General features: G+C 40.0%; 1 protein-coding gene and 1 long non-coding RNA gene across 3 annotated transcripts; both read right to left on the reverse strand.

The window, feature by feature from the left end:
• Window positions 1-6,464: 6,464 nt before the first annotated feature.
• LOC119745464 lies at window positions 6,465-20,274 on the reverse strand. Its single transcript, XM_038221824.1, has 4 exons — window positions 20,170-20,274; window positions 19,794-19,873; window positions 8,126-8,185; window positions 6,465-6,825 (listed from the first exon to the last, which is right to left on the reverse strand). The coding sequence occupies exons 1-4, from the start codon at window positions 20,272-20,274 to the stop codon at window positions 6,726-6,728; spliced, it is 345 nt and encodes a 114-aa protein (XP_038077752.1). The 3' UTR covers window positions 6,465-6,725.
• Window positions 20,275-20,451: 177 nt separating this feature from the next.
• LOC119745465 lies at window positions 20,452-26,176 on the reverse strand. 2 transcript variants are annotated; one of them, XR_005273628.1, is made up of 3 exons: window positions 25,836-26,176; window positions 21,598-22,702; window positions 20,452-21,288 (listed from the first exon to the last, which is right to left on the reverse strand). It is a non-coding gene; the product is annotated as an uncharacterized LOC119745465 (long non-coding RNA). The 2 variants fall into 2 exon arrangements; XR_005273627.1 differs by having other exon boundaries at window positions 21,585-22,702.
• Between the last annotated feature and the right edge of the window lie 183 nt (window positions 26,177-26,359).

Here is a 26,359-nt window from a genome sequence, read left to right on the forward strand (position 1 = left end):
CTAAAATTCAGGAAAATTATTCACTCCAAGGTTTTCGAGACTCACATTAAATTAAAGGTATTTCATCATCTGTCATTTTCTTTTCAATTTTCGGGGGGTCAACTGATGACTTTTAGGAAAACTTTGCATCCGAAGGTGATCACCCCTAAAAATAGTCCTGAAGCCCAAAACACCGCCATTTTGAAAACAAAAAACGATGCCAACACTCCATTGCAAAATATAGCGCTTTTAGCGCCCCGGTTTCATTAAAATTGCACAGAACTACAAGCTCACAGTCCTTTGCACGGCTTCCATCCATTTTCTTTTACAAACCCTCAAGTTCATGGTCAATATGCTCAAATACTCAGGACATGCAAATCGTGATTTGACCGGTGTAGGCAATTTCGGACCGACTTTAATTACTGGCCTGCACCCATCGGGGGCGCTATTCAAAAGAGATGTTCTTTGACTCAATCGGACAATAGGTGGCGCTTATTACTGCAGCACATTTGCTGACAATAAGGGGTGCACTGAACTAAGCCTTTGAAAACAGTGTAAAATCAACAAAGTGCAGGGTCAAATACAGGCAAGCCGACATCACTGGGGTTCCTCGAACAAAATTTAATGATTGTCTGATACTTCATTTTATCATTTTTTTTTCAATGATGGTATGTCTCGAACACCTTGGAGAGTTGGGAGTATTTTTCCTGAGTTTTTTAAGTTAGGGCATTAACGTTGGGGTCTATGCCAGTTTTGGTCTGCAACCCGACAGCAAGATGGTTCTCCCATTCTTTTGACGGAGAACATGTCTCGCTAGTCCACGTTAACGTTTATGTGAACTTGGTAGGAAACACTCAATTGTGTACGACAGAATGCCCTGTTTGAATTTACCCAACAATTGTTGTGCGATCGATTGATCGGAAGTTGATAGACATCAATTCGCAATTACTATGCCCATGATTGGATGGCCCCAGTCACGACACATAACATAATCGAGACACACATCAAATTAAAGCTTATTTCATCATCATCTTTCTATTTTCAATTTCTTGGAGTAGGCCTAATCTGATGACCGTTTGCGAGAAATTTCCATCCGAAGATGATCACCCCTTAAAATAGTCCGGAAGCCCATCGCCATTTAGAAAAACGAAGTGTATATACACTCAATTGCAAAATAGAGCGCTTTTAGGGCCCCAATTTCGAATTTCCAAGGCGAATATTGTTTGCATTTTGGTCATCTACCATCAACCCCCCCCCCCCCCCTTCCCGGCAGCGTTTTTTTTTTCTGCAGCATACATCGTATTTTAAAAACACACCCTAACATGAATATTTATCCCTCTGTGTGGACACTTGGGTTATCGTAGTGTTTTCCCTGCAATTAAATTTATTGCAACCAACAAAAGTATTGATGAAATTGATATGGGTTCGAATCACAGAACTAACGATCATATATAGTTCACTCCACTATCCACTAGGCCACTGTGGCAGCTCGACGAAAACGTTCTTTGAAATGCTTTCATGTACATGCATGACTGACAGATAACAATGGTGTGACGTCATTGTTATTTTCTTATGAATAATCATCGAACTGCTGAATAATCATGATCCATTGACGACATGTGCTGCAAGCAAAAACACCACTGAATACATGGAAATACCCACCTTTTCAGTATAAAATACGCGAAAAGCCATATTTTCAGCACGCACCTGCACCTTTATAGCCCTTTTTTTCGTCTGGTTATTTCCTCAGCAGATTTTGCACAAATTTGTAAAAGCGCCCTTCCTCTTGCTTTCTGCAGGATTCTTTTTTAATGATGTGAGTCTGCAATAACATCCTGTGTTTTTCAATCAGTGTGAATTAAGGGATTTGGTTTTTATACGAGTCAAATTGTGCTAATTAAGGTTTCGGTTCATTGCACATGATGCGGTTAAAAGCGTAATTTAAACAACCTTTTTAATAATTTCCGGATTTGATTGTGGAGATTCGTTCACAGGTGCACAAAGGGCATAGGCATGGTTTTAATTGGATTGCCACTATAAACAAATAGTCAATTTACCTCGGATTATGATTATAATGATTAAAATATAAAAATATGTTTAGCGTCCCGCCCGCTTCCTATTTGGCGGCCGTCCTTTTTTAACCGAAAAAAGATACATTTTAAACAGTGACATATAATTTTGGCTTCTTTGTCTGTTGAATCTAGCCCATACAAAGCTGGTATGTCATTTCCTGAGTCCAATGGCGGCCATTAAAAAAAACATGGCGGCCATTTTGAAAAAAATCCCGGTCGGGCGGCCATTTTGGAGGGGAAAAAAGAGCCTGCCGCTTCCATTTTTCAAAACGGCAGGACGTTAAACATGTTTTAACAAAAAGGCAGGAAGCTAAACATGTGTTCTAATTTGGCCTTTTAATAGCTTGGATCTCGCGTCACGTAAAAAGACAACCGATGATATAGGTCACGGTTCTGCTTTGTTTGGAGGGGCTCCACACAAAGTGAAACATGATTGCTTCCTGGCGCCAAATGTGATCAGGTGACTGGTTCCAGAGCTGGGGACCATCAACCATCTCTCTCCCAATTTATTGGAAGTGCTGTACAACGTGAGACCTGTAACTGGCAAGACGATCGATCTGAGAGTACGAAGAATCACTCAATACTACAAACGTAAGTGGCTGACATCTTAATAACAGATTAAACAAACGAACAAGATAATGTAATTAAACCAGACGAGATATTTAACTGGCAACCAGTGTAAATTATAGAGGATCGCGCAGTAAAATGACAATAATATATTTTATGTTTCATAAAATCGTATTACGATTATCAGCAACTGTTAGGTGAGCGTACAGTATACATTCTGGAGAGTGACCAAAGATTAAGTTTGTGTGTCGTTATAATCATCATCAATGCATTCATCCAATGTCTTTAGTACTGCAGCAACTTGATCTGTAACTGTTTCAGGCTTAAAAATAAATAGGCCTTAATAAAATTATGCATATGAATGGACGTCTGGTGAGTATAGGTTCAACAATATCAAACAATTTTCTAACTAATATGAACAACAAAGGTCCGAGACGCGGGCCCTGTGAAACACAAGGTTAACAATGGTTTAACAAGCCTGCACCCCTAACGGCTTTTGGGTTTATGCAACATGCTCATCTAAACATGGCTTTTGTGTCTTTCCATATAGGTAAAATAATGAGTTTATAATGTTTGTCTTTTTATTCTATATCTATGCAGCACACGCACGCAGGCGCGGCACAAGTGTGTATTTGCCTGCAATCGGGACTCCTATTATCCCTCCATTTACCAATGCTTTCAGAAGTTATGCATGTGTTACAAACGTAGCCCATTTTTATAGCTGTCCTTGAATGTCATTGGAAGCTATTGAGTTTAGTGAGAATCATATTACAGACAAACTTTAAAATGCCAACAAGACTTTAGAGGAAACATGCAGTGGAAATTCAGCTCATCTTGTTCTCTTGCACATTATGTGTTGCAACAATACATACAAGATCGTAAAACTTGTTTTCGTTGGAATTGACAAGAAAGTGGTAGTTTTTCAATTGTTAGCAAATCCTTTCATCAATACAATCGCATGTAAGGCCCCCCAAAAAGTCTCCGGTTTCTGGTATGGAGCTTGCGGTGACGCGGCTTTTTTTTTTTTTGTACCCGACATTTTTGCTTCAAATGTCGGCTGATGACTTCAAATGGTGCTCGACTAAACTGAGTACAAATAGGCCTATATGGGATTGGGAGTTCAGAGAGGCCACATAAAGCTTATTCTTTAAGTTAAAAATGTGCAGCAGCAGGATTCCAGTCAAACCAGTGAGTTTGGCGGTTTTGAGACATCATCTTTCATTGAAAAAAAAACCTTTTTCATTTTGCCGACGCGCATGGCTACAGCGACGCACGCGCATACCATAAACCTTCCGGAATTGGGAACCCTTTTGTCCTCTTTTGTTCAACATCCCCTTTTGAATGCAGAAACAAACTCATTGTGTCCGCGTCCACGAGGCTCTCAATAGTGGTAAAAACGCGCCCTCTTGTTGGCGCATGGAGCCCATATAAAATTGATCTCTCGCAATCAACAATATTAATCATGACCGCTCATTCCTGAGTAACTACGCAGACCAGTCGCAATAATTCATTATTAAAAGTATCAGCTTAAAAATCTCAGGCAACCGGCGGTAATGGTTTGTATTGACCTAATGTATGCATGGGGGGCGGCAAATCATAAAGTGGAAAGTACATCCTCTACGGTCGGATAATCATTCCTATGATATTAATTCTGTGGCCCCGGACGGTTTGTACGGAGGACGAAAATTCCGGTGACACTGGCCAGCTCATGGGTCGTATTTAACTGCTTGCCCTCATGCTCAGAACCAAAGCCCGAGTTGGGTTGTGCCTCGCTTTTACCGCAAGGCCTCGGCGGTAGCCGCGGCACGATTCTCCTGACGATGATTTCGCTATATATCCCATATGGACATAGGAATCTTTTGACATATGGACATAGGAATCAGCTCATGTCCGTTTCCATGTCTGTAGTTTAACGTGATGCTCTAATTAAACAAAAATACATTTCATAACCAGTTTGTAATATTTGTATCTTGTTTTAAGATTGAAGCAAAGTTGTACAATTCGGACAATTCACAATGCAGAGCGCCACCAATAGTTTGCCACGGAGAGTTCACTTTTTCCGGGGCATTATGGGAGATGGTCGACAAATTCGCAGCGCGGGACATTTGACATTGTTCGGTTTTTTTTCCGGTTAGTAGTTTCGTAAGCGTATGATTCGAGTACATGTTTGCCCTTTTCTTTTCTTTGTATCAATATGGTGATTTTTGGTAAGGCAGCAGAACGCTTTGCCCCAATCTGTAACAAATTAGCTGAAGTATGGGCCATATTTTGTCGACCGTAAACTTGAAAAGTTGACTCTCCATGGCAAACTCTTGGTGGCGCACTGCATTGTGAATCGCCTGAATTGCAAACGCGTGGTCTAATATTGTTTGAGCTTCCCACTGCTTTCATAACCCAAGGGAACATCATGATATTATATTTAGGATTTGAACCGGTATAATGACGGTATAGGCGCGCACATCCTCAAACTCAGACGCACTTCTTTAATAGTTAAGGCTCATGATAAAAGGACAATAATGCACACAGGCTTTCACACACGGATGGAGCACAAAGAGGGCGTCCCTTTTACCTTTTCATGACCATTTTGTTTGTACTTTTTCAAGAATGCAAGTAATGAGGCAAGGGTTTGAAAACACGATTAAATAACAAAGATGACTTGATGGCAGACAGGTGTTTTGAATGAATTCATGAACACTGATAAATTGTTTTTTATGCAAGAGTCAATTTATTTTGCCACTGAACTATATCATTAACAGTACGTTTACGAATGAGAAATCATCAAAGGTGGAAAGGAGATAAGAAGTAATACGTCCAATTAATAACGAATGATTTCAAAGTCCTAGTTTTGTTCAAGGAATTGGATCTTCATTTACAGTAAAAAAACACCTGTTGTGGGAATAAATTTCATCAAAACAGCCTATTTGAGTTTTGTAACAAAGATGTACATATGGCTGTGTAATTTACTGGCAATTAAGTTGCACCAACTATGGCAATGGTCTCAACTATTGTTGGGATGACGTGATGTAATTGGTGCATAACATAATAGCTATTGCTGCGTTGCCTTCGAATGCAAATTTAACGATCGCACCCAAGTACGTGTTGCAGTTTTCTGATCAGGCATTTTAATCTAACCTAAAAAGTAAAATTTGGTGGCTGAGTCTCAATGACTTTTGATTTGAAATTACTTTAACAAATCTGCCAACTTAGAAAGTAACCGTCTCATGTTTTCTCTGGGGCTTGTGTTCCGCCCTTTCCAAAATGTATTTATTTATTTCTTATTTTAACTGGGTAGCCCATTCAGTGGAATCCACTGATCTCCCATGGGTCCCAGTAAAGAGAAAACAATGTGAAGAAATTACAGTTTAAGAGGTGGGAGGAAAAGCCCAGAAGAGTATTCTGTGGAAAACCCACGGAATCAGGTAGGGACTGAAAACCCAATCCACATATTGACCCAGGCGGGATTCGAACCCGGGTCACAGCGGTGGAAGGCGAGGAAAGCACCGCTACGCCAACCTGACTCCCCAAAAAAATCCCCGGATGCAAACGTTTCCATGTCCAAGCGCTGCTTGAACGATACATGCAGGAAGAATATTGATGGTTATTTTAAAAGCGAGTTTTACCCATGCATCACACTGACCACCACGCACTACCGATAACCAAAAACCCAAGAAGAACAAAAACATTAAAGACAGCAATAAACTTGAACACAGATTTATAGACATAACACAGTGGGGAGAATATTAAGTCCGTGCTCGAGCTCATATTATTTCTTGTCATTTAAATGACGAGAAGAATTTATATTTTAGATTCAAATTTGCCGAGCGTTTGATATGTCTGTTTTTACAAATCGATTTTATATATTTTTTGTTTGATGTTGATTTCAATGTTGCTCTAAAATTCAACATCATGAAGAGGAGCCTTCAGACGTGAACAGAACTGTAACGGAATTAATGGGAAAACAGGCTGGAACACGGACCCAGTATTTTTGTTAACAATAAAAAATGAGACAGTCTTCATGATCGGGAAAGAGGAAAACTTAACTAATGTGAAACCCCTTTGTTTAATCCGAATAAAGCAAAAATTCATTGCCAGTATTTCTAATGTTCTTTACTTGAAGGAATTGATCCAGGCCTCCACATGTCCGCAATGCATTCGCCATGAATACAATAAGAGCCAGGTTCTGGACAATCTCTGCGAGTTCGGCAATCTGAAACAGAAACCAACATGGTTGTGAATGATTTGTGTGGACAACCTGTTCAAGGAAGCTTTTAAAGAGAGGTCCATGTATGCCCGTATCCAGGAAAAATGACCATATTATCAGCCTGAAACTATTTCTTTTTATACCACACAGAAAAGGGATTGGTTCTCAATTTCAGATATCTAATTTGTTTCACAGAAAAATGATCTTGAAAAGTTAGCTCTGAAACTTTTAACGCTAGCCAATTTCAACCCCCCCCCCAAAAAAAACAAATCGATAAAGCTCGTTTAATTTAGTACCCTTTCCACCAGTTTTATATGAAAATTTATCATTTAGTCCCCAATACAAGAAGAGTCGTTTGCTTCCCTAAGTTTAGCAATAGCGTTGACATGGAGAAGTTCGTTCAACTTCAAATGTTTATTGAGTTCATCAAATTCGTCGGAGGCAGTAGGCCCTATATCACGAGGTTTATCAAGAATTCAATTTCCTTAATGTACATACATTTATTTATATGTTTGCATTCAAATTTGTTTCTGTGCTATTTTGTTTCAGATTTCAACATGTTCCGAGTGAACAGAAATAAACCAAAATAATAAAAGGACCAGTTCAAAGAATAACAAGGCGATGAAGAACACCACATCTTGTTTTCGTTCACTTTTTGAATTTCAGATTTATTTTTTACTGTCTTCAAATTCAAAACAATTTATATTTTAAGTAAGACAAACGACAGGATGAACCCGTAACAGTAACGTATGATTGCCTACAAACTAAGTTTGTTCTTCGATGATTGTTAGATGTTTCATTGAAAGTAGGCGGTAAAAAGTTATTGATGAAAATGTTGCCTTAAATGTATAACAAAAACAATAGTATAACTACAGCGAAATAGTGGGCGCACAAAAGCAACATGCAATGTTCTTATGCAAGGAAACTCTTTTGATTCTGCAGGGAAAACCTCGTGCATATGAGGGCTTCTGTACGAAAATTACGCAGTGCGATGGTGCGTCAGGTTACCATTATTAAAGCAATTACTTATAATTTAAGAAATCACCATGGGTGTCGCGAGGGGGCAGGAAGCAAAACAAAAAAATAAGGAAAAACAAAAGGGGGGGGGAAGAAAGAAAGAAAAAGAGGTGCAAAGTCATATTGCTGTTAATTGAATGGTTGGTGTGGGCAAAAGTCCCCCTGCCCACCCTCAAACACGTGATAAGTTGAGAATATGTTGGCAAAGAACAGGGATTTTGGGGGAAATATGCTCTGCTCCCCTGTAGAAAGAAATCCTGGCGACACCCATGACCATCACTGAACTTACACGTCCTCTCCGGAAGCCCGGAAGATTCCGGTTCTTGCATCACCTCCTCCGCAAACAAGTCTGCATGACATGAAAAAGGTTTGTGGTGCTGAACTCATGAATTGCACTTAAAGTTGGTGTAAACTTGCTTTTTTTTTAAATTTCAAATTTCCTTCCCGAACGAAATTTGAATTTGAAAAATTTGCGCTGGGGGGGGGGGGGGGGCTGGAACATCTCATGGGGGGGGGGCGTCATGTAGATCAATGAATTTTTTTTGAGAAACTCAAAATCTCAGTGGGGGGTGGGGGCTTTGACTGGGGGGCGACAAGGTTTCATGGGGGGAGGGCTGTCACCCCCCCCCCCCCCCCCCGTGGCTACGCCACTGATCTCATCTATTCAAATGCGCCTTTTCCAGAGGATTGCAAAACCCATAGTTTTCCAAGTCTAGTTCTACGTGGCCGGACTAATGAGCATTATACGTGTACGTGCACGTGCACATTATGGTGCATATTAGAGAGCTCTGAGAGCCATAACATTGGGGAATTGAAGAGATATGGCAATGAACCTCTTGCCCGGACTTGGGGCTTCCAATTCAGAGCATTTTGGATGCAATTGGGCTCGAAAGTGGCGCTATTTTGCCATGTTGTGGAGGGATCCTTTTTCCAGATGGCTACTTTTCCGCTTTGTGAAAAATAGGGGTCATCTTCTTGGAGTGTGAATTCCTCGAAAAGTCAAAGATCAACCCACCAAAAAAAAAAAAGGAAAGGAAAGATGACATGTTAAACATCATTTTACTGTGCAGCTAAAAAATACCTGTGAGAGTTTTAAGTATTTTTTTTTTAAATTACGTATGGGCTTTAGCACTAGTTATTGCACTGTTGCACCCTATTATGCACAGGTAGTAACACAGCTCACACGTAGGTATGCACATTATTCACTGTGTGGACTTCCGAAGAAAAAAAAATGTTCACATAAACCAGGTAGCATCGTTGTGTGGACTTGCCCACGTCCACACAAGGTTTCCCCTCTCTGGAAAACAGGTTTAGAGGCATTTTGGGATAGGTTGATCCGTAGCAAAATGAGGAGAAACACTCAAGGGAATCATAGAAAAAAAAATAGTTTGAAAGAGTTTTCACAGTTTGAGTAAAACACGGATCCTAGATACCAGGATAAACGACTGTTCTGGGTGCTTATTCACAAAGCACCCGTAAATGTTTGCGTTGCGGGGACCCGTAAGTGGATGTTAAGGGCACGTAAGACTTGCGTTAAGTGGTATTCACGAAGCACCCTTAGAGTTCCCTTAGTGGACCCGCATGTTGCGGGCACCCGCAACTAATTGGTTGAACATTAAAAAAACACATGCCAAGACATTTTATCCCATTTCAGAGTTCTTGCTCGTAGAGTCGATTAAAGATAAACTTGTCTTTGTTTTCTAAGCAAACAATCAACACCAATCAAGCATGTCTTTAAGAGCATGTTCTTCCACTCATTTAAAGAAAAAAAATGAATCACAAAAATTTACCAATGCTTTCAGAAGTTATGCATGTGTTACAAACGTAGCCCATTTTTATAGCTGTCCTTGAATGTCATTGGAAGCTATTGAGTTTAGTGAGAATCATATTACAGACAAACTTTAAAATGCCAACAAGACTTTAAAGGAAACATGCAGTGGAAATTCAGCTCATCTTGTTCTCTTGCACATTATGTGTTGCAACAATACATACAAGATCGTAAAACTTGTTTTCGTTGGAAGTGACAAGAAAGTGGTAGTTTTTCAATTGTTAGCAAATCCTTTCATCAATACAATCGCATGTAAGGCCCCCCAAAAAGTCTCCGGTTTCTGGTATGGAGCTTGCGGTGACGCGGCTTTTTTTTTTTTTTACCCGACTTTTTTGCTTCAAATGTCGGCTGATGACTTCAAATGGTGCTCGACTAAACTGAGTACAAATAGGCCTATATGGGATTGGGAGTTCAGAGAGGCCACATAAAGCTTATTCTTTAAGTTAAAAATGTGCAGCAGCAGGATTCCAGTCAAACCAGTGAGTTTGGCGGTTTTGAGACATCATCTTTCATTGAAAAAAAAAACTTTTTCATTTTGCCGACGCGCATGGCTACAGCGACGCACGCGCATACCATAAACCGGAGACTTTTTTTGTGGCCTAACCAACTGCAAATGAGATCAAAGAAAGTCGTCGCCTGAAATTCCCCTCGCAGTTTAGGTTTAACAATAATGCGAATGACTTATGTCCTTTTGGTTTGACAGCACTTGATTCACGATCCCGGTGGTGCAGCTAAAAATAAATGTTGTATAGGCTATTAAAGATTCAGAAACTGCTGAAATTTCCCTCGCAGTTTAGGTTTAACAATAATGCGAATGACTTATGTCCTTTTGGTTTGACAGCGCTTGATTCACGATCCCGGTGGTGCAGCTAAAAATAAATGTTGTATAGGCTATTAAAGATTCAGACAAACAATTTGTGAAATGGTTTACAGTTATGGTTACGAGAAAAAAAGGATGGCGTGCAGGGTTGAACTTGTGTAGGCTTAGGCCTATTCACACTACCTTAGTAACACGCAGGCGTTTATGGTAAACATACATGTTTATATATAAACACAGTGCATGTTACCAAGGTGGCCTGAATAGTAGGATGTATTTTTTAGAGATGTGTGATGGAAACACAAGACCGATTTTTTTTATGATAGGAACACACATTGCAAATGTACTTTTTGAATTATGAAAATTTGTGTAAAAAAGGAGAAAGATTGCAAATTGCAAAGACTAAACAATTAATGAATTGGAGAAGTGCTGGCTATGCGCTGAAACATGTATTTTGATGGTCCTTCTGAGGGAAAATTATTTAATATACCAAGTGTTGCAGTTTGCTCTGAGTGCTGCACTTTTCTCTATATCGATTGTGATTAAATGTATTCACACGTGTTCGTTTTAAGTTTTTTTCTGTTGTTTTAAAATATAAAATAATAATTATGTTACAGTTGTGTCAGTCAAACTTGATATTATTGCCGAAATCAATGTAAATAAAATTGTCTCTTTAATTAGGCCTATATCTCGGGACAAGGCTTTCCATTGAATTTGTGTTTTCGTGATTTTCATTGTAATTGCAGGGAGTCAAAAAGGGAAGTCAGTTGCATTTTCTCCTTTTTTTTGGGGGGGGGGGGGGTGAAGTTTATAGTTAACATGTAAATTCAGTATGTGTTTGGTCATCCGTGGGCCATGGGGTACATCCGTGTCGAAGATTGGGGGTGGATATGACCCCAAATCCTCCACTTGTGGAAATTCGGGGGCGAAAGGGGGGAGGCTGGACACACCAGAGGACGTTAGGGGGCTCTGTTCATGGAATATATAGATTTTCCCAGCCAATTTCCTGAAATGTTCATTCACTTCCGAAAATCGGTCATTCATTTTCATCTGAATTTGAGAATCGCTCTGAACACGCGTTTCATGCATTTTCGCTATCAGAGCATTCGATTTCATTTCCATTCAATCAATTAAGCACATTTCGTTTATGCTCATTCAGATTCGTTAACAAGACTTCCTTTTCGCTTTTAGAGGGCGATTTCAAAAATAAGTCATTTTATTTCACTTTTAGTTTCATGTTATGTGATGCAATCTGCTAAGTTTGAATGAGAAAAACGCACTTTATATTGCACATTCACGAAATTGTACTCCAGAACTCTGCGCGAAAAGGTATGCTCGCGTAAATGAATGCACAGGTAACGTAATTGGCCGTCTGTTTCTCAAAACCGAATGCACGGACAATGAAAACGATTGAACTTTCGTTGAATTGAAATGGGATTAAAGACGTGCATTCAAATTCAGACGAAAATGAATGACCAATTTTCAGAAGTGAATGAACATTTTAGGAAATTGGCCGGGAAAACCTATTATGGGCGCTATTTTGCTTATGTCGCACAAGGAACTCCTTGTCAAAAGTGCATATGAACAGTACAAACATAACTCCTTCAAAGTTACCCCCCAAAAAAGCTTTGAAAAAACTAGTGGCGACTGCTAGTGTCCAAACAAGCTGTTTAACATGATAAACAAGTAAAAAGTGGAACTTACTGCAAGAAAATAAAGAAAAGTTTGATATATATTTGTACACAAAGCTGTAGAGACACTTTTGTTCTGCTTTGAATGACATCACGCTTTGGCTCATGAATATGGAACTGTTCAATAGCATAAAAATTGAAATGTTGAAATTTCTCCCTTTTACTACTACAAAAGAAGGTTGAAAGTCATAGTAACATGGCAAGAAAGCTGTTTTTTTTTATCTATTTAAGTAATACAAATTTTTTTGCAGGTTCCCTTTAATAATTGAACTCAAGACAGAAACCACTGTCAGAATGTGTGCTTTCAGTATATAAGAAACAAGTTAGCTCTTTTTTTTTTTAAATATTGATGGTGATTTTTGTATCCTTTCCCATGCTCTCGTTCATTCAGTGGAGGTGGGAAAGTCCATTTTTCATTGTACTCAATGGGTGTTCAGTTTGCATCACGTGATGAGTGGTAAACAAGTTTGTGATCGTTTTATTGAAATAGACATAACTTAGGATTAGACTGTGCAATTTAAGTGAAATATTCACACTTAAAATCCCATAAGATGTACTTCGTCCCATAAAAAAGGGCGGCAGTTGCTTCCCAAAAGTGGAGGACATACCTATTACGGCATGGAGCGGGCCCCGAATTTTTGTTTGGATTCTAGATGGTTGCTCTGTGGTGCGATCTGAGTCAATTTCTGAGCACTCAAACCACTTTTGTGAGCAAAAGATAATGTTTTAAACATCATTTTTTGAGTTTGGAGTCATTGATCAGCTACTATAGAATCATTATGTAGCTACAATTTTTATTCGGGGATAGAAAAGTGTGTGTGTGGGGGGGGGGGGGGGGGCAACGATATGACATCCGCCACTTAAAAAAAAGTGGGGGGGGGAGGACTTGTCTCCCACCGATTGACGCCCATGAAAATGGAACGCGCCAAATATTTTGAACACATTTTTCAAATTCGTTCACTTTCTTTTTAACTCATCCTATAGTTGGTTCAACCGGTCACGGAAGATGAACCGGCACGTCGATTCAGTTCGTAGATCCAAAATACATGCCAAGAGTGCCGCCATTGTGACAATCGAGATGATCCACGCAAGTTGTGGTGTGCTTGCGGGACGTCTGGATGTCCCGCAAATGTACGGGTGGTTTACGGGCACACGCAGATTTAAGGGGGCTTCGTGAATAACGCGCAAGTGCTTAAGTGAGGGTTGCGGGGAAGTTGCGCGCCCGCAAGCATTTACGGGTGCTTTGTGAATAAGGACCCAGACGTCCCGCAAGCACACCACAACTTGCGTGGATCATCTCGATTGTCACAATGGCGGCACTCTTGGCATGTATTTTGGATCTACGAACTGAATCGACGTGCCGGTTCATCTTCCGTGACCGGTTGAACCAACTATAGGATGAGTTAAAAAGAAAGTGAACGAATTTGAAAAATGTGTTCAAAATATTTGGCGCGTTCCATTTTCATGGGCGTCAATCGGTGGGAGACAAGTCCTCCCCCCCCCCACTTTTTTTTAAGTGGCGGATGTCATATCGTTGCCCCCCCCCCCCCCACACACACACTTTTCTATCCCCGAATAAAAATTGTAGCAACATAATGATTCTATAGTAGCTGATCAATGACTCCAAACTCAAAAAATGATGTTTAAAACATTATCTTTTGCTCACAAAAGTGGTTTGAGTGCTCAGAAATTGACTCAGATCGCACCACAGAGCAACCATCTAGAATCCAAACAAAAATTCGGGGCCCGCTCCATGCCGTAATAGGTATGTCCTCCACTTTTGGGAAGCAACTGCCGCCCTTTTTTATGGGACGAAGTACATCTTATGGGATTTTAAGTGTGAATATTTCACTTAAATTGCACAGTCTAATCCTAAGTTATGTCTATTTCAATAAAACGATCACAAACTTGTTTACCACTCATCACGTGATGCAAACTGAACACCCATTGAGTACAATGAAACGTGGACTTTCCCACCTCCACTGAATGAACGAGAGCATGGGAAAGGATACAAACATCACCATCAATATTTAAAAAAAAAAAGAGCTAACTTGTTTCTTATATACTGAAAGCACACATTCTGACAGTGGTTTCTGTCTTGAGTTCAATTATTAAAGGGAACCTGCAAAAAAATTTGTATTACTTAAATAGATAAAAAAAAAACAGCTTTCTTGCCATGTTACTATGACTTTCAACCTTCTTTTGTAGTAGTAAAAGGGAGAAATTTCAACATTTCAATTTTTATGCTATTGAACAGTTCCATATTCATGAGCCAAAGCGTGATGTCATTCAAAGCAGAACAAAAGTGTCTCTACAGCTTTGTGTACAAATATATATCAAACTTTTCTTTATTTTCTTGCAGTAAGTTCCACTTTTTACTTGTTTATCATGTTAAACAGCTTGTTTGGACACTAGCAGTCGCCACTAGTTTTTTCAAAGCTTTTTTGGGGGGTAACTTTGAAGGAGTTATGTTTGTACTGTTCATATGCACTTTTGACAAGGAGTTCCTTGTGCGACATAAGCAAAATAGCGCCCATAATAGGTTTTCCCGGCCAATTTCCTAAAATGTTCATTCACTTCTGAAAATCGGTCATTCATTTTCGTCTGAATTTGAATGCACGTCTTTAATCCCATTTCAATTCAACGAAAGTTCAATCGTTTTCATTGTCCGTGCATTCGGTTTTGAGAAACAGACGGCCAATTACGTTACCTGTGCATTCATTTACGCGAGCATACCTTTTCGCGCAGAGTTCTGGAATACAATTTCGTGAATGTGCAATATAAAGTGCGTTTTTCTCATTCAAACTTAGCAGATTGCATCACATAACATGAAACTAAAAGTGAAATAAAATGACTTATTTTTGAAATCGCCCTCTAAAAGCGAAAAGGAAGTCTTGTATTAAACGAATCTGAATGAGCATAAACGAAATGTGCTTAATTGATTGAATGGAAATGAAATCGAATGCTCTGATAGCGAAAATGCATGAAACGCGTGTTCAGAGCGATTCTCAAATTCAGATGAAAATGAATGACCGATTTTCGGAAGTGAATGAACATTTCAGGAAATTGGCTGGGAAAATCTATATATTCCATGAACAGAGCCCCCTAACGTCCTCTGGTGTGTCCAGCCTCCCCCCTTTCGCCCCCGAATTTCCACAAGTGGAGGATTTGGGGTCATATCCACCCCCAATCTTCGACACGGATGTACCCCATGGCCCACGGATGACCAAACACATACTGAATTTACATGTTAACTATAAACTTCATCCCCCCCCCCAAAAAAAAAGGAGAAAATGCAACTGACTTCCCTTTTTGACTCCCTGCAATTACAATGAAAATCACGAAAACACAAATTCAATGGAAAGCCTTGTCCCGAGATATAGGCCTAATTAAAGAGACAATTTTATTTACATTGATTTCGGCAATAATATCAAGTTTGACTGACACAACTGTAACATAATTATTATTTTATATTTTAAAACAACAGAAAAAAACTTAAAACGAACACGTGTGAATACATTTAATCACAATCGATATAGAGAAAAGTGCAGCACTCAGAGCAAACTGCAACACTTGGTATATTAAATAATTTTCCCTCAGAAGGACCATCAAAATACATGTTTCAGCGCATAGCCAGCACTTCTCCAATTCATTAATTGTTTAGTCTTTGCAATTTGCAATCTTTCTCCATTTTTACACAAATTTTCATAATTCAAAAAGTACATTTGCAATGTGTGTTCCTATCATAAAAAAAATCGGTCTTGTGTTTCCATCACACATCTCTAAAAAATACATCCTACTATTCAGGCCACCTTGGTAACATGCACTGTGTTTATATATAAACATGTATGTTTACCATAAACGCCTGCGTGTTACTAAGGTAGTGTGAATAGGCCTAAGCCTACACAAGTTCAACCCTGCACGCCATCCTTTTTTTTCTCGTAACCATAACTGTAAACCATTTCACAAATTGTTTGTCTGAATCTTTAATAGCCTATACAACATTTATTTTTAGCTGCACCACCGGGATCGTGAATCAAGCGCTGTCAAACCAAAAGGACATAAGTCATTCGCATTATTGTTAAACCTAAACTGCGAGGGGAATTTCAGGCGACGACTTTCTTTGATCTCATTTGCAGTTGGTTAGGCCACAAAAAAGTCTCCGGTTTATGGTATGCGCGTGCGTCGCTGTAGCCATGCGCGTCGGCAAAATGAAAAAGGTTTTTTTTTCAATGAAAGATGATGTCTCAAAACCGCCAAACTCACTGGTTTGACTGGAATCCTGCTGCTGCACATTTTTAACTTAAAGAATAAGCTTTATGTGGCCTCTCTGAACTCCCAATCCCATATAGGCCTATTTGTACTCAGTTTAGTCGAGCACCATTTGAAGTCATCAGCCGACATTTGAAGCAAAAAAGTCGGGTAAAAAAAAAAAAAAAGCCGCGTCACCGCAAGCTCCATACCAGAAACCGGAGACTTTTTGGGGGCCTTACATGCGATTGTATTGATGAAAGGATTTGCTAACAATTGAAAAACTACCACTTTCTTGTCACTTCCAACGAAAACAAGTTTTACGATCTTGTATGTTTTGTTGCAACACATAATGTGCAAGAGAACAAGATGAGCTGAATTTCCACTGCATGTTTCCTTTAAAGTCTTGTTGGCATTTTAAAGTTTGTCTGTAATATGATTCTCACTAAACTCAATAGCTTCCAATGACATTCAAGGACAGCTATAAAAATGGGCTACGTTTGTAACACATGCATAACTTCTGAAAGCATTGGTAAATTTTTGTGATTCATTTTTTTTCTTTAAATGAGTGGAAGAACATGCTCTTAAAGACATGCTTGATTGGTGTTGATTGTTTGCTTAGAAAACAAAGACAAGTTAATCTTTAATCGACTCTACGAGCAAGAACTCTGAAATGGGATAAAATGTCTTGGCATGTGTTTTTTTAATGTTCAACCAATTAGTTGCGGGTGCCCGCAACATGCGGGTCCACTAAGGGAACTCTAAGGATGCTTCGTGAATACCACTTAACGCAAGTCTTACGTGCCCTTAACATCCACTTACGGGTCCCCGCAACGCAAACATTTACGGGTGCTTTGTGAATAAGCACCCAGAGCTTTAGTACAAAATGCACTCTGTGGACTTGCCTTAATTGGTTAGACGCTTTAGTGAGTGTCAGTTCGTGAAAACAAAAATTGACGTGTTTTGGGAGAGTGCGCGCACACACTGCGCATGCGTGCGCGCACTCTCCAAAAACACGTCAATTTTCGTTTTCACGAACTGACACTCCGTAACGCTATTGCATGCGCGTACTCTCCGAAAACACGTACATTTTTGTTTTCACGAACTGACACCCTGTGCAGTGTCACTTCGTGGTAACATAAAACACCAGAATTGACCAATTTGTTGAAAATTCATTAGTAAAATTTGCTTATTTTAAATGATTTCAGCAATTTTAACTTCGTCATGTTAAACTTCACGATACAAACTGCTAATATCGGCAAAAAAAGAAAATTTGAGTTTTAATTTTTTTTGTACACATGTGATGCAGAGGGTGTCGGCTCGTGGTGTCGGTGACGAAATACTGAATAAATATTGGGGAATGTAAATCGTGATTTGGCCGGCGTAGGCAATTTTGGACCAATTTACTGGCCTGCACCTACAATCCTGGCCAAATCTCGCTGGGCCCCCACCATCCCCCCCGGCCCCCGATCAATGTTGTCTCTCGCGGTGTGTGCTCCATCAGCTGGGAACAACATTGACCGGAGGAGCGGGCGGTGGGTGACCGTGGCAGGCTCAAGAAGTGTCCCAACTTTTTTGGCCGGGATTGTAGGTCCCGCTGGCCTCGAATTCGAATAAAAGCGGGACACCCCTAATTCAAAAGTTGAAATTAATTAATTGCTTACTTATCGTTGGCTAATTTTTTTCGTGTGATATCTCATTGGAAAGCTCATTACTAATGTACTTTTTGCTAGAAAATTATCAACTCATTTTGAAAATCTATTTTTCGGGGTGCCACACCCAAAAAGCACGTATACACCAACTTTAAAGATAACAACGACATTTATCACAGACATTGAATGAAGAAAAGAACCGGTTGAAGTGTCAAAGCATTGAACATTTGAAACTAAACCGAACAAAACTATTATTTTTTTTACTAAATAAACCTTGGAAATGCAAGTTTTATACTTTTTCGCGGAAAAATCCACAACCACCAAACGTGACCATCTTACGGCCCACTTTAAAAACGGTGTGTAAGCAATGAAGATCGTTACAATACCTAAGTTTCATTTTTATAAATGCAAATACGATGCAACAAAACCAGAAGTTAAGCAAACGGATTTGAGAAATGTTGGCAGTGGGTGTTCTCTCCTCTACAATGAAAACTTAAACTTATTTTAATGTGTGTAAAGCCTATCAGGCTTATCAAAGATCGAATCCAAATGTATTTACACCAAGCATTCGATAGGCCAACGGGGTTGTGCGAATGAGGAAAAAGAATTCTTCAACAGGTCGACCAAAAAAAATGCAACCCTGAAACGTGTGCCTTTTTGTGATGTGTGATGTTTTGAGTATCAGATTAAAGCTGGGAATTTTGTATTTCAAATACAAAAAAAAAAAATTCATGAAAACAGCACTTTTGGGTTGCTGAGAAAAAAATGTCAATTATATAAAAGAAGTCAGTTTTCATCCATTCCAAAAGTGCTTCAAACAGTGAAACATGGTACTGTAAGCCCACTGTGCAATTGTCTTTCATTGTGCAGTTTCTTTAATATTTCGACATATTTATGATGCTGAAAAGGTTTAAAATACGACTAAAAAGGATAAGCTACCTGTTCAGGTGGAAAATAAAAGGTATTTTCATCAAATTAATATGTACTCTTGTCATTATGTGCCGTGTTGTTTGTACGGATTAGGACACAATGCGCTACATGGATTTCATGCGCATAGCTATAGGTACAGTGTAAATCTCTTAACTGTGGTAATGCCATTGGAACGGATGAAAAAAAATCACTTCTTTGACATAATTGGCATTTTCTCAGCAACCCACTGTGCTGCTTTCATGATTTTTTTTGTTACCGTTTGTGAAAGAAAAAGCTCTCAGCTTTAATCTGATATTGTTACGATCCAAAAAATCTCCAAACTATCTGTGAATGGAAATTATTCAAAAAGCCCAAATTTTAAAAGAAATCAAATCTGCCCGTATACTATGTGTATAGGTCTGTCCTATTTTACAAAAATTACTGTTCTCTAAGTCTCTAGAAACTTCTTACAATTACGTGAGTTTCCAAATATAATCTTACACAGCTCTAGAAACTCTGGAGAAAGTTCGATTCATTGATAACGTCCGCCTATTGGGGTCAAACGCGGCACACACTCGGAAGCGAACAATGGATGTGTTTGAGGTGATGTAGAAATTGGGTGAGAAATGTTACGTCTATACGTTTTGGTATTAGTGGTGTATCCAAACAAAACAAAATCACCGATCACGTTTTTGAAAAAAGGCAAATGTTTCAGGGTTGCATTTTTCTCTCGGGGGGGGGGGGGGGGGGCGCATAACCCTGTATGTCGGAACCGTAGGGAACATGGAACATTGAACAAATTAACTTACCGTCTCTTTCTGCGAAACTCAAGGCACATCCAACGACCATCAGGAGAACCAGGCACATGTAAAACTTCATTCTGGCTAATCTAGAAAGTGAAGGAAACAAGGACAGAGAGTATAAGAGACGCGTGGTTGTATCGCCATGTTAAGTGCACAAGTGTGAACCTTTAGCATACAATTGGGTCATTCGTTTCCCCCTCTCCTCCCCAAGATTAATATGGCTGTTGTGCAGTTTGTACTTATCATGAAATCGCTCAGATGCAGTAAAAGTATGCACAACGCGTTTATCACGGTCGTTTTATACAGGTAAGTCATATTAACGTACACCCGTGATAGATTATCGTTAATTATGAACCAATTTAATAACCAGGACATTTTTTACCCAAGCTACTGACATTATCATATCTTGCCACGTTAATCTAAAGCTAGCGTGTGGCTGGAAATACCCCTGCATATTTTTTTGCAAATCGTTCACTACAGCCCCCATAAATATATCGTATAGAATTAATGAAAGGGCTCATGCTGAAGCGAGAGACTGACACACAATGGGGGTATTTCCAAGTAGCTGCAGGTACTGGTACAAAGTTGTACCTAATTCAAATGAGGACAATGGGAACCTAGACTTTTGGCGCTGCATTGAGTGTGCCTGTTGAACCTTTTTCAAACAAAATGTCTGCGGCTTTGGTTTACGTGCGCCTGGAAATCCACATGCACATTGTGTGCAAATCGCTCCGCTCATGTTGCAGCGTACGCTTAGGGTATACGCGGGGGTATTTCCAAGTAGTCAGGCACTGGTAGAGAGTGGGACCTAATTCGAATGAGGACAATATGGGAACCTAGACATTGGCGCAGCTATTACATGTGCCTAGAAATCCCCTGCTTTTGTCTGGAACCCGATGTTCAAACAAATATCCGCGGCTGTGGTTACAATGGAGCTATAGAAACAACCTGGCCCAGTCATTGTACATTTCCGAGTAACCAGGTACTGGAAATACCCCTGCACATTTTATGCAAATCGCTCGCTACAGCCCCATACATATATCATATAGGAATGAACGCGCTCATGTTGCAGCGCACGCTTCATACATGTAGGTTACTATGGGGTATTTCCAAGTAGACAGGAATGGTACAAAGTGGGACCTTCTTCGAATGAAGACAGTTATGGGAATCTAGACATTGGCGCAGCTATTGGGCCGTGTACCTGGAAATCCCCTGTTTTTGTATCGAGCCTGCGCAGACAAAACTTCAGCGTCTCTAATTATACATATCGAGGTATGGAAACATGCCCCAGACACTACAATTGAAACGGCGATAACATGTCAGAGACTCGATTTAATTTTAACAGCAATGTGACTCAACTTCCCTCGACTTGACACTTGTACCCTCATGGGTCAACTTATGGTGAATAACTTATTAAGATCAATGCATATTTGCGAAACTCAAGGCACATCCAACGACCATCAGGAGAACCAGGCACATGTAAAACTTCATTCTGGCTAATCTAGAAAGTGAAGGAAACAAGGACAGAGAGTATAAGAGACGCGTGGTTGTATCGCCATGTTAAGTGCACAAGTGTGAACCTTTAGCATACAATTGGGTCATTCGTTTCCCCCTCTCCTCCCCAAGATTAATATGGCTGTTGTGCAGTTTGTACTTATCATGAAATCGCTCAGATGCATTAAAAGTATGCACAACGCGTTTATCACGGTCGTTTTATACAGGTAAGTCATATTAACGTACACCCGTGATAGATTATCGTTAATTATGAACCAATTTAATAACCAGGACATTTTTTACCCAAGCTACTGACATTATCATATCTTGCCACGTTAATCTAAAGCTAGCGTGTGGCTGGAAATACCCCTGCATATTTTTTTGCAAATCGTTCACTACAGCCCCCATAAATATATCGTATAGAATTAATGAAAGGGCTCGTGCTGAAGCGAGAGACTGACACACAATGGGGGTATTTCCAAGTAGCTGCAGGTACTGGTACAAAGTTGTACCTAATTCAAATGAGGACAATGGGAACCTAGACTTTTGGCGCTGCATTGAGTGTGCCTGTTGAACCTTTTCAAACAAAATGTCTGCGGCTTTGGTTTACGTGCGCCTGGAAATCCACATGCACATTGTGTGCAAATCGCTCCGCTCATGTTGCAGCGTACGCTTAGGGTATACGCGGGGGTATTTCCAAGTAGTCAGGCACTGGTACAGAGTGGGACCTAATTCGAATGAGGACAATATGGGAACCTAGACATTGGCGCAGCTATTACATGTGCCTAGAAATCCCCTGCTTTTGTCTGGAACCCGATGTTCAAACAAATATCCGCGGCTGTGGTTACAATGGAGCTATAGAAACAACCTGGCCCAGTCATTGTACATTTCCGAGTAACCAGGTACTGGAAATACCCCTGCACATTTTATGCAAATCGCTCGCTACAGCCCCATACATATATCATATAGGAATGAACGCGCTCATGTTGCAGCGCACGCTTCATACATGTAGGTTACTATGGGGTATTTCCAAGTAGACAGGAATGGTACAAAGTGGGACCTTCTTCGAATGAAGACAGTTATGGGAATCTAGACATTGGCGCAGCTATTGGGCCGTGTACCTGGAAATCCCCTGTTTTTGTATCGAGCCTGCGCAGACAAAACTTCAGCGTCTCTAATTATACATATCGAGGTATGGAAACATGCCCCAGACACTACAATTGAAACGGCGATAACATGTCAGAGACTCGATTTAATTTTAACAGCAATGTGACTCAACTTCCCTCGACTTGACACTTGTACCCTCATGGGTCAACTTATGGTGAATAACTTATTAAGATCAATGCATATTTGCGAAACTCAAGGCACATCCAACGACCATCAGGAGAACCAGGCACATGTAAAACTTCATTCTGGCTAATCTAGAAAGTGAAGGAAACAAGGACAGAGAGTATAAGAGACGCGTGGTTGTATCGCCATGTTAAGTGCACAAGTGTGAACCTTTAGCATACAATTGGGTCATTCGTTTCCCCCTCTCCTCCCCAAGATTAATATGGCTGTTGTGCAGTTTGTACTTATCATGAAATCGCTCAGATGCAGTAAAAGTATGCACAACGCGTATATCACGGTCGTTTTATACAGGTAAGTCATATTAACGTACACCCGTGATAGATTATCGTTACTTATGAACCAATTTAATAACCAGGACATTTTTTACCCAAGCTACTGACATTATCATATCTTGCCACGTTAATCTAAAGCTAGCGTGTGGCTGGAAATACCCCTGCATATTTTTTTGCAAATCGTTCACTACAGCCCCCATAAATATATCGTATAGAATTAATGAAAGGGCTCGTGCTGAAGCGAGAGACTGACACACAATGGGGGTATTTCCAAGTAGCTGCAGGTACTGGTACAAAGTTGTACCTAATTCAAATGAGGACAATGGGAACCTAGACTTTTGGCGCTGCATTGAATGTGCCTGTTGAACCTTTTCAAACAAAATGTCTGCGGCTTTGGTTTACGTGCGCCTGGAAATCCACATGCACATTGTGTGCAAATCGCTCCGCTCATGTTGCAGCGTACGCTTAGGGTATACGTGGGGGTATTTCCAAGTAGTCAGGCACTGGTACAGAGTGGGACCTAATTCGAATGAGGACAATATGGGAACCTAGACATTGGCGCAGCTATTACATGTGCCTAGAAATCCCCTGCTTTTGTCTGGAACCCGATGTTCAAACAAATATCCGCGGCTGTGGTTACAATGGAGCTATAGAAACAACCTGGCCCAGTCATTGTACATTTCCGAGTAACCAGGTACTGGAAATACCCCTGCACATTTTATGCAAATCGCTCGCTACAGCCCCATACATATATCATATAGGAATGAACGCGCTCATGTTGCAGCGCACGCTTCATACATGTAGGTTACTATGGGGTATTTCCAAGTAGACAGGAATGGTACAAAGTGGGACCTTCTTCGAATGAAGACAGTTATGGGAATCTAGACATTGGCGCAGCTATTGGGCCGTGTACCTGGAAATCCCCTGTTTTTGTCTCGAGCCTGCGCTGACAAAACTTCAGCGTCTCTAATTATACATATCGAGGTATGGAAACATGCCCCAGACACTACAATTGAAACGGCGATAACATGTCAGAGACTCGATTTAATTTTAACAGCAATGTGACTCAACTTCCCTCGACTCGACACTTGTACCCTCATGGGTCAACTTATGGTGAATAACTTATTAAGATCAATGCATATTTGTTTATATGTACAATATTATATTGTTGTCTGTAAATAACAGTTAAAAAAAATACGACATTATGGTTGTTCATAATGTGTCAATGACACCGTTTGTTTACAGGTATATTTGGAAATTTCTCTGAAATTGTTACATAGTTTTATTAGGGTCACTGTGCCATGTAGTATGTACATGTATACTTAAGAACTTAAAGATCATTAATACTGAGGTTTGGCAATACAACTTCAAGTTGATACCTGGGAAAAAGGTAAATTCGTGCAACTTTAGGGTAAAATTGTATCCATTTTGGATCTTTCATAAGGCCAAAAAAAATTAATTCTGCTTCCGATTACATGATATTTAAAAATATGGTAGGTAGGTAGGGAAACTTTTGTAGGCCGATTTGTTGGTGTACGATCATATGGAGGTGTTTCCCCGGGTATCAACTTCAAGTCATGGGCGTCGCGAGGGGGGGGGGTAAGGGGGGCACTTGCCCCCCCCCCCCCCTGGAAAAGCAAAAAAAAAAAAAAAAAAAAAAAAAAAAGAAAAAAAAAAAAAAGAAAAAAGAAAAAGAGGCGCGAAGACAAAGTGGTGTAAATTTAATGAGTGGGGGGGGGGCAAAATGTCCCTGCACCCTCTAAAACTGAAATCGAGAATGTGTTGAGAAGTACAAGCATTTTTTGGCAAACAAAATTTTTGCCCACCTCTAGAAAAAATCCTGGCGACGCCCATGCTTCAAGTTGATACCTGGGGAAAAGGTAAATTCGTGCAACTTTAGGGTAAAATTGTATCCAATTCGGATCTTTCATAAGGCCCCCCAAAAAGTTATGCTTCCGATTACATGGTATTTAAAAATAGGGTAGGTAGGTAGGGAAATTTTTGTTTGCCGATTTTTTAGTGTACGATCATATGGAGGTGTCTGCGTGTAGTCAAGGGTAAAAGGTGGAAATTGATGGTTTGGGTGGTTTTTTTTTCTCATTTTCCTATACAAAAAAATTGGGCAGGGGTTGTCAGCACAATAGGGTATAGGTAGGGAAACCGTAAAAAGATCTATTATGTTTTTTGGCCTAATAGTCATATTTATCAATTCTAGATGCTTTAGAAATATTGCTTTTGTAAGTATAGCATCCCGAAAATGTACTTGCATAAAAAAGTAACACTTACGATTTATGCAATTAGGCACCGTTCCCAAAAGACTTTCAGGTGTCCCTCCTTTATTTTCTAGGGCTTGACGAATAATCTGACAAGTTCGGTGCTTTGAACCACACGGTCTAGGCACGTGACTATTATTGTTATGTTCACATACAATTGAATTACACCATACACACAGACATGTTTACGTTACATACCCAGAGTGGACATAAAACCCGTTTGAAAAAAAACCTAGGGCCTACAATGTCCGAGGATTTGGGCATGTGGTGTGATGTGCTGCATACATCGTACTAGATGTGTACATGTTTATCCACATCCACGACGGTTCTCATCAAAGCCGGTTTGGCAAGAAATATATCGCATACTACATGTACACAGTATACTGGGCACGTGAGTGCAATAGCCGAGGCTTAACGTTTCGTGTGCGTTGGTAGAGGGGAACTGGTATTTAACAAGTTGTCATTCAAACAAACATGCCCAACCGATCCTTGTACTTTTCATGTGAGGGCAATTCAACATTTTCTTGACTTATGTTAAAACTAGAAAAACGGCAAAGTGTCTGAGCACGCTGCTGCCATAACTTTTGTTGTAAAATAAAACTAATTTCATTAACAGTGCTGAGGTATGTAGACAATTATATCTAGACAATCTTACTTACGCGATCAGGCGTCGACGATAATGGTTGGCTAATGTTCTCCGGTTAACAGTCAGCTGTTGCACCGCCACACATCAAGGCCTCGATGTTACGATGAATTTGATCCAGATAGTGTGTGATCATACACCTAACGTGTTGACTGTGTTGACAGAGTTGTTGCGTGCGGCTAAATCCCCCCCGCACATTTTATGCAAATCGCTATACATCCCCATAAATAGATCGTATAGAAATAGCAAAACGGATATACATGTAGGTTGGTTACCGTATGGGGTATTTCCAAGCAGTGGTTTCGTGCCGTGTGCAAATTGCCATGCTAACCGACTTATATCTCACGATTGCGGACGTTATATGAATATCTCGCCTTTTTATAGCAGCAGTCGGGATTCTAGGCAGCCAATCAGCATTAGTGGGTTGCCGCCAAAATGCCAGGCCAATCCGTAGGCAGGAATACGTATTGATTGATGTGTGTGTCATTTTATGTCGCGGCTTCAAAAGACAAACATGAAAGTTTAGTTTGAAAATAATTT

This window comes from Patiria miniata, unplaced genomic scaffold, assembly GCF_015706575.1.
Source record: "Patiria miniata isolate m_02_andy unplaced genomic scaffold, ASM1570657v1 HiC_scaffold_7, whole genome shotgun sequence".
Taxonomy (NCBI): domain Eukaryota; kingdom Metazoa; phylum Echinodermata; class Asteroidea; order Valvatida; family Asterinidae; genus Patiria; species Patiria miniata.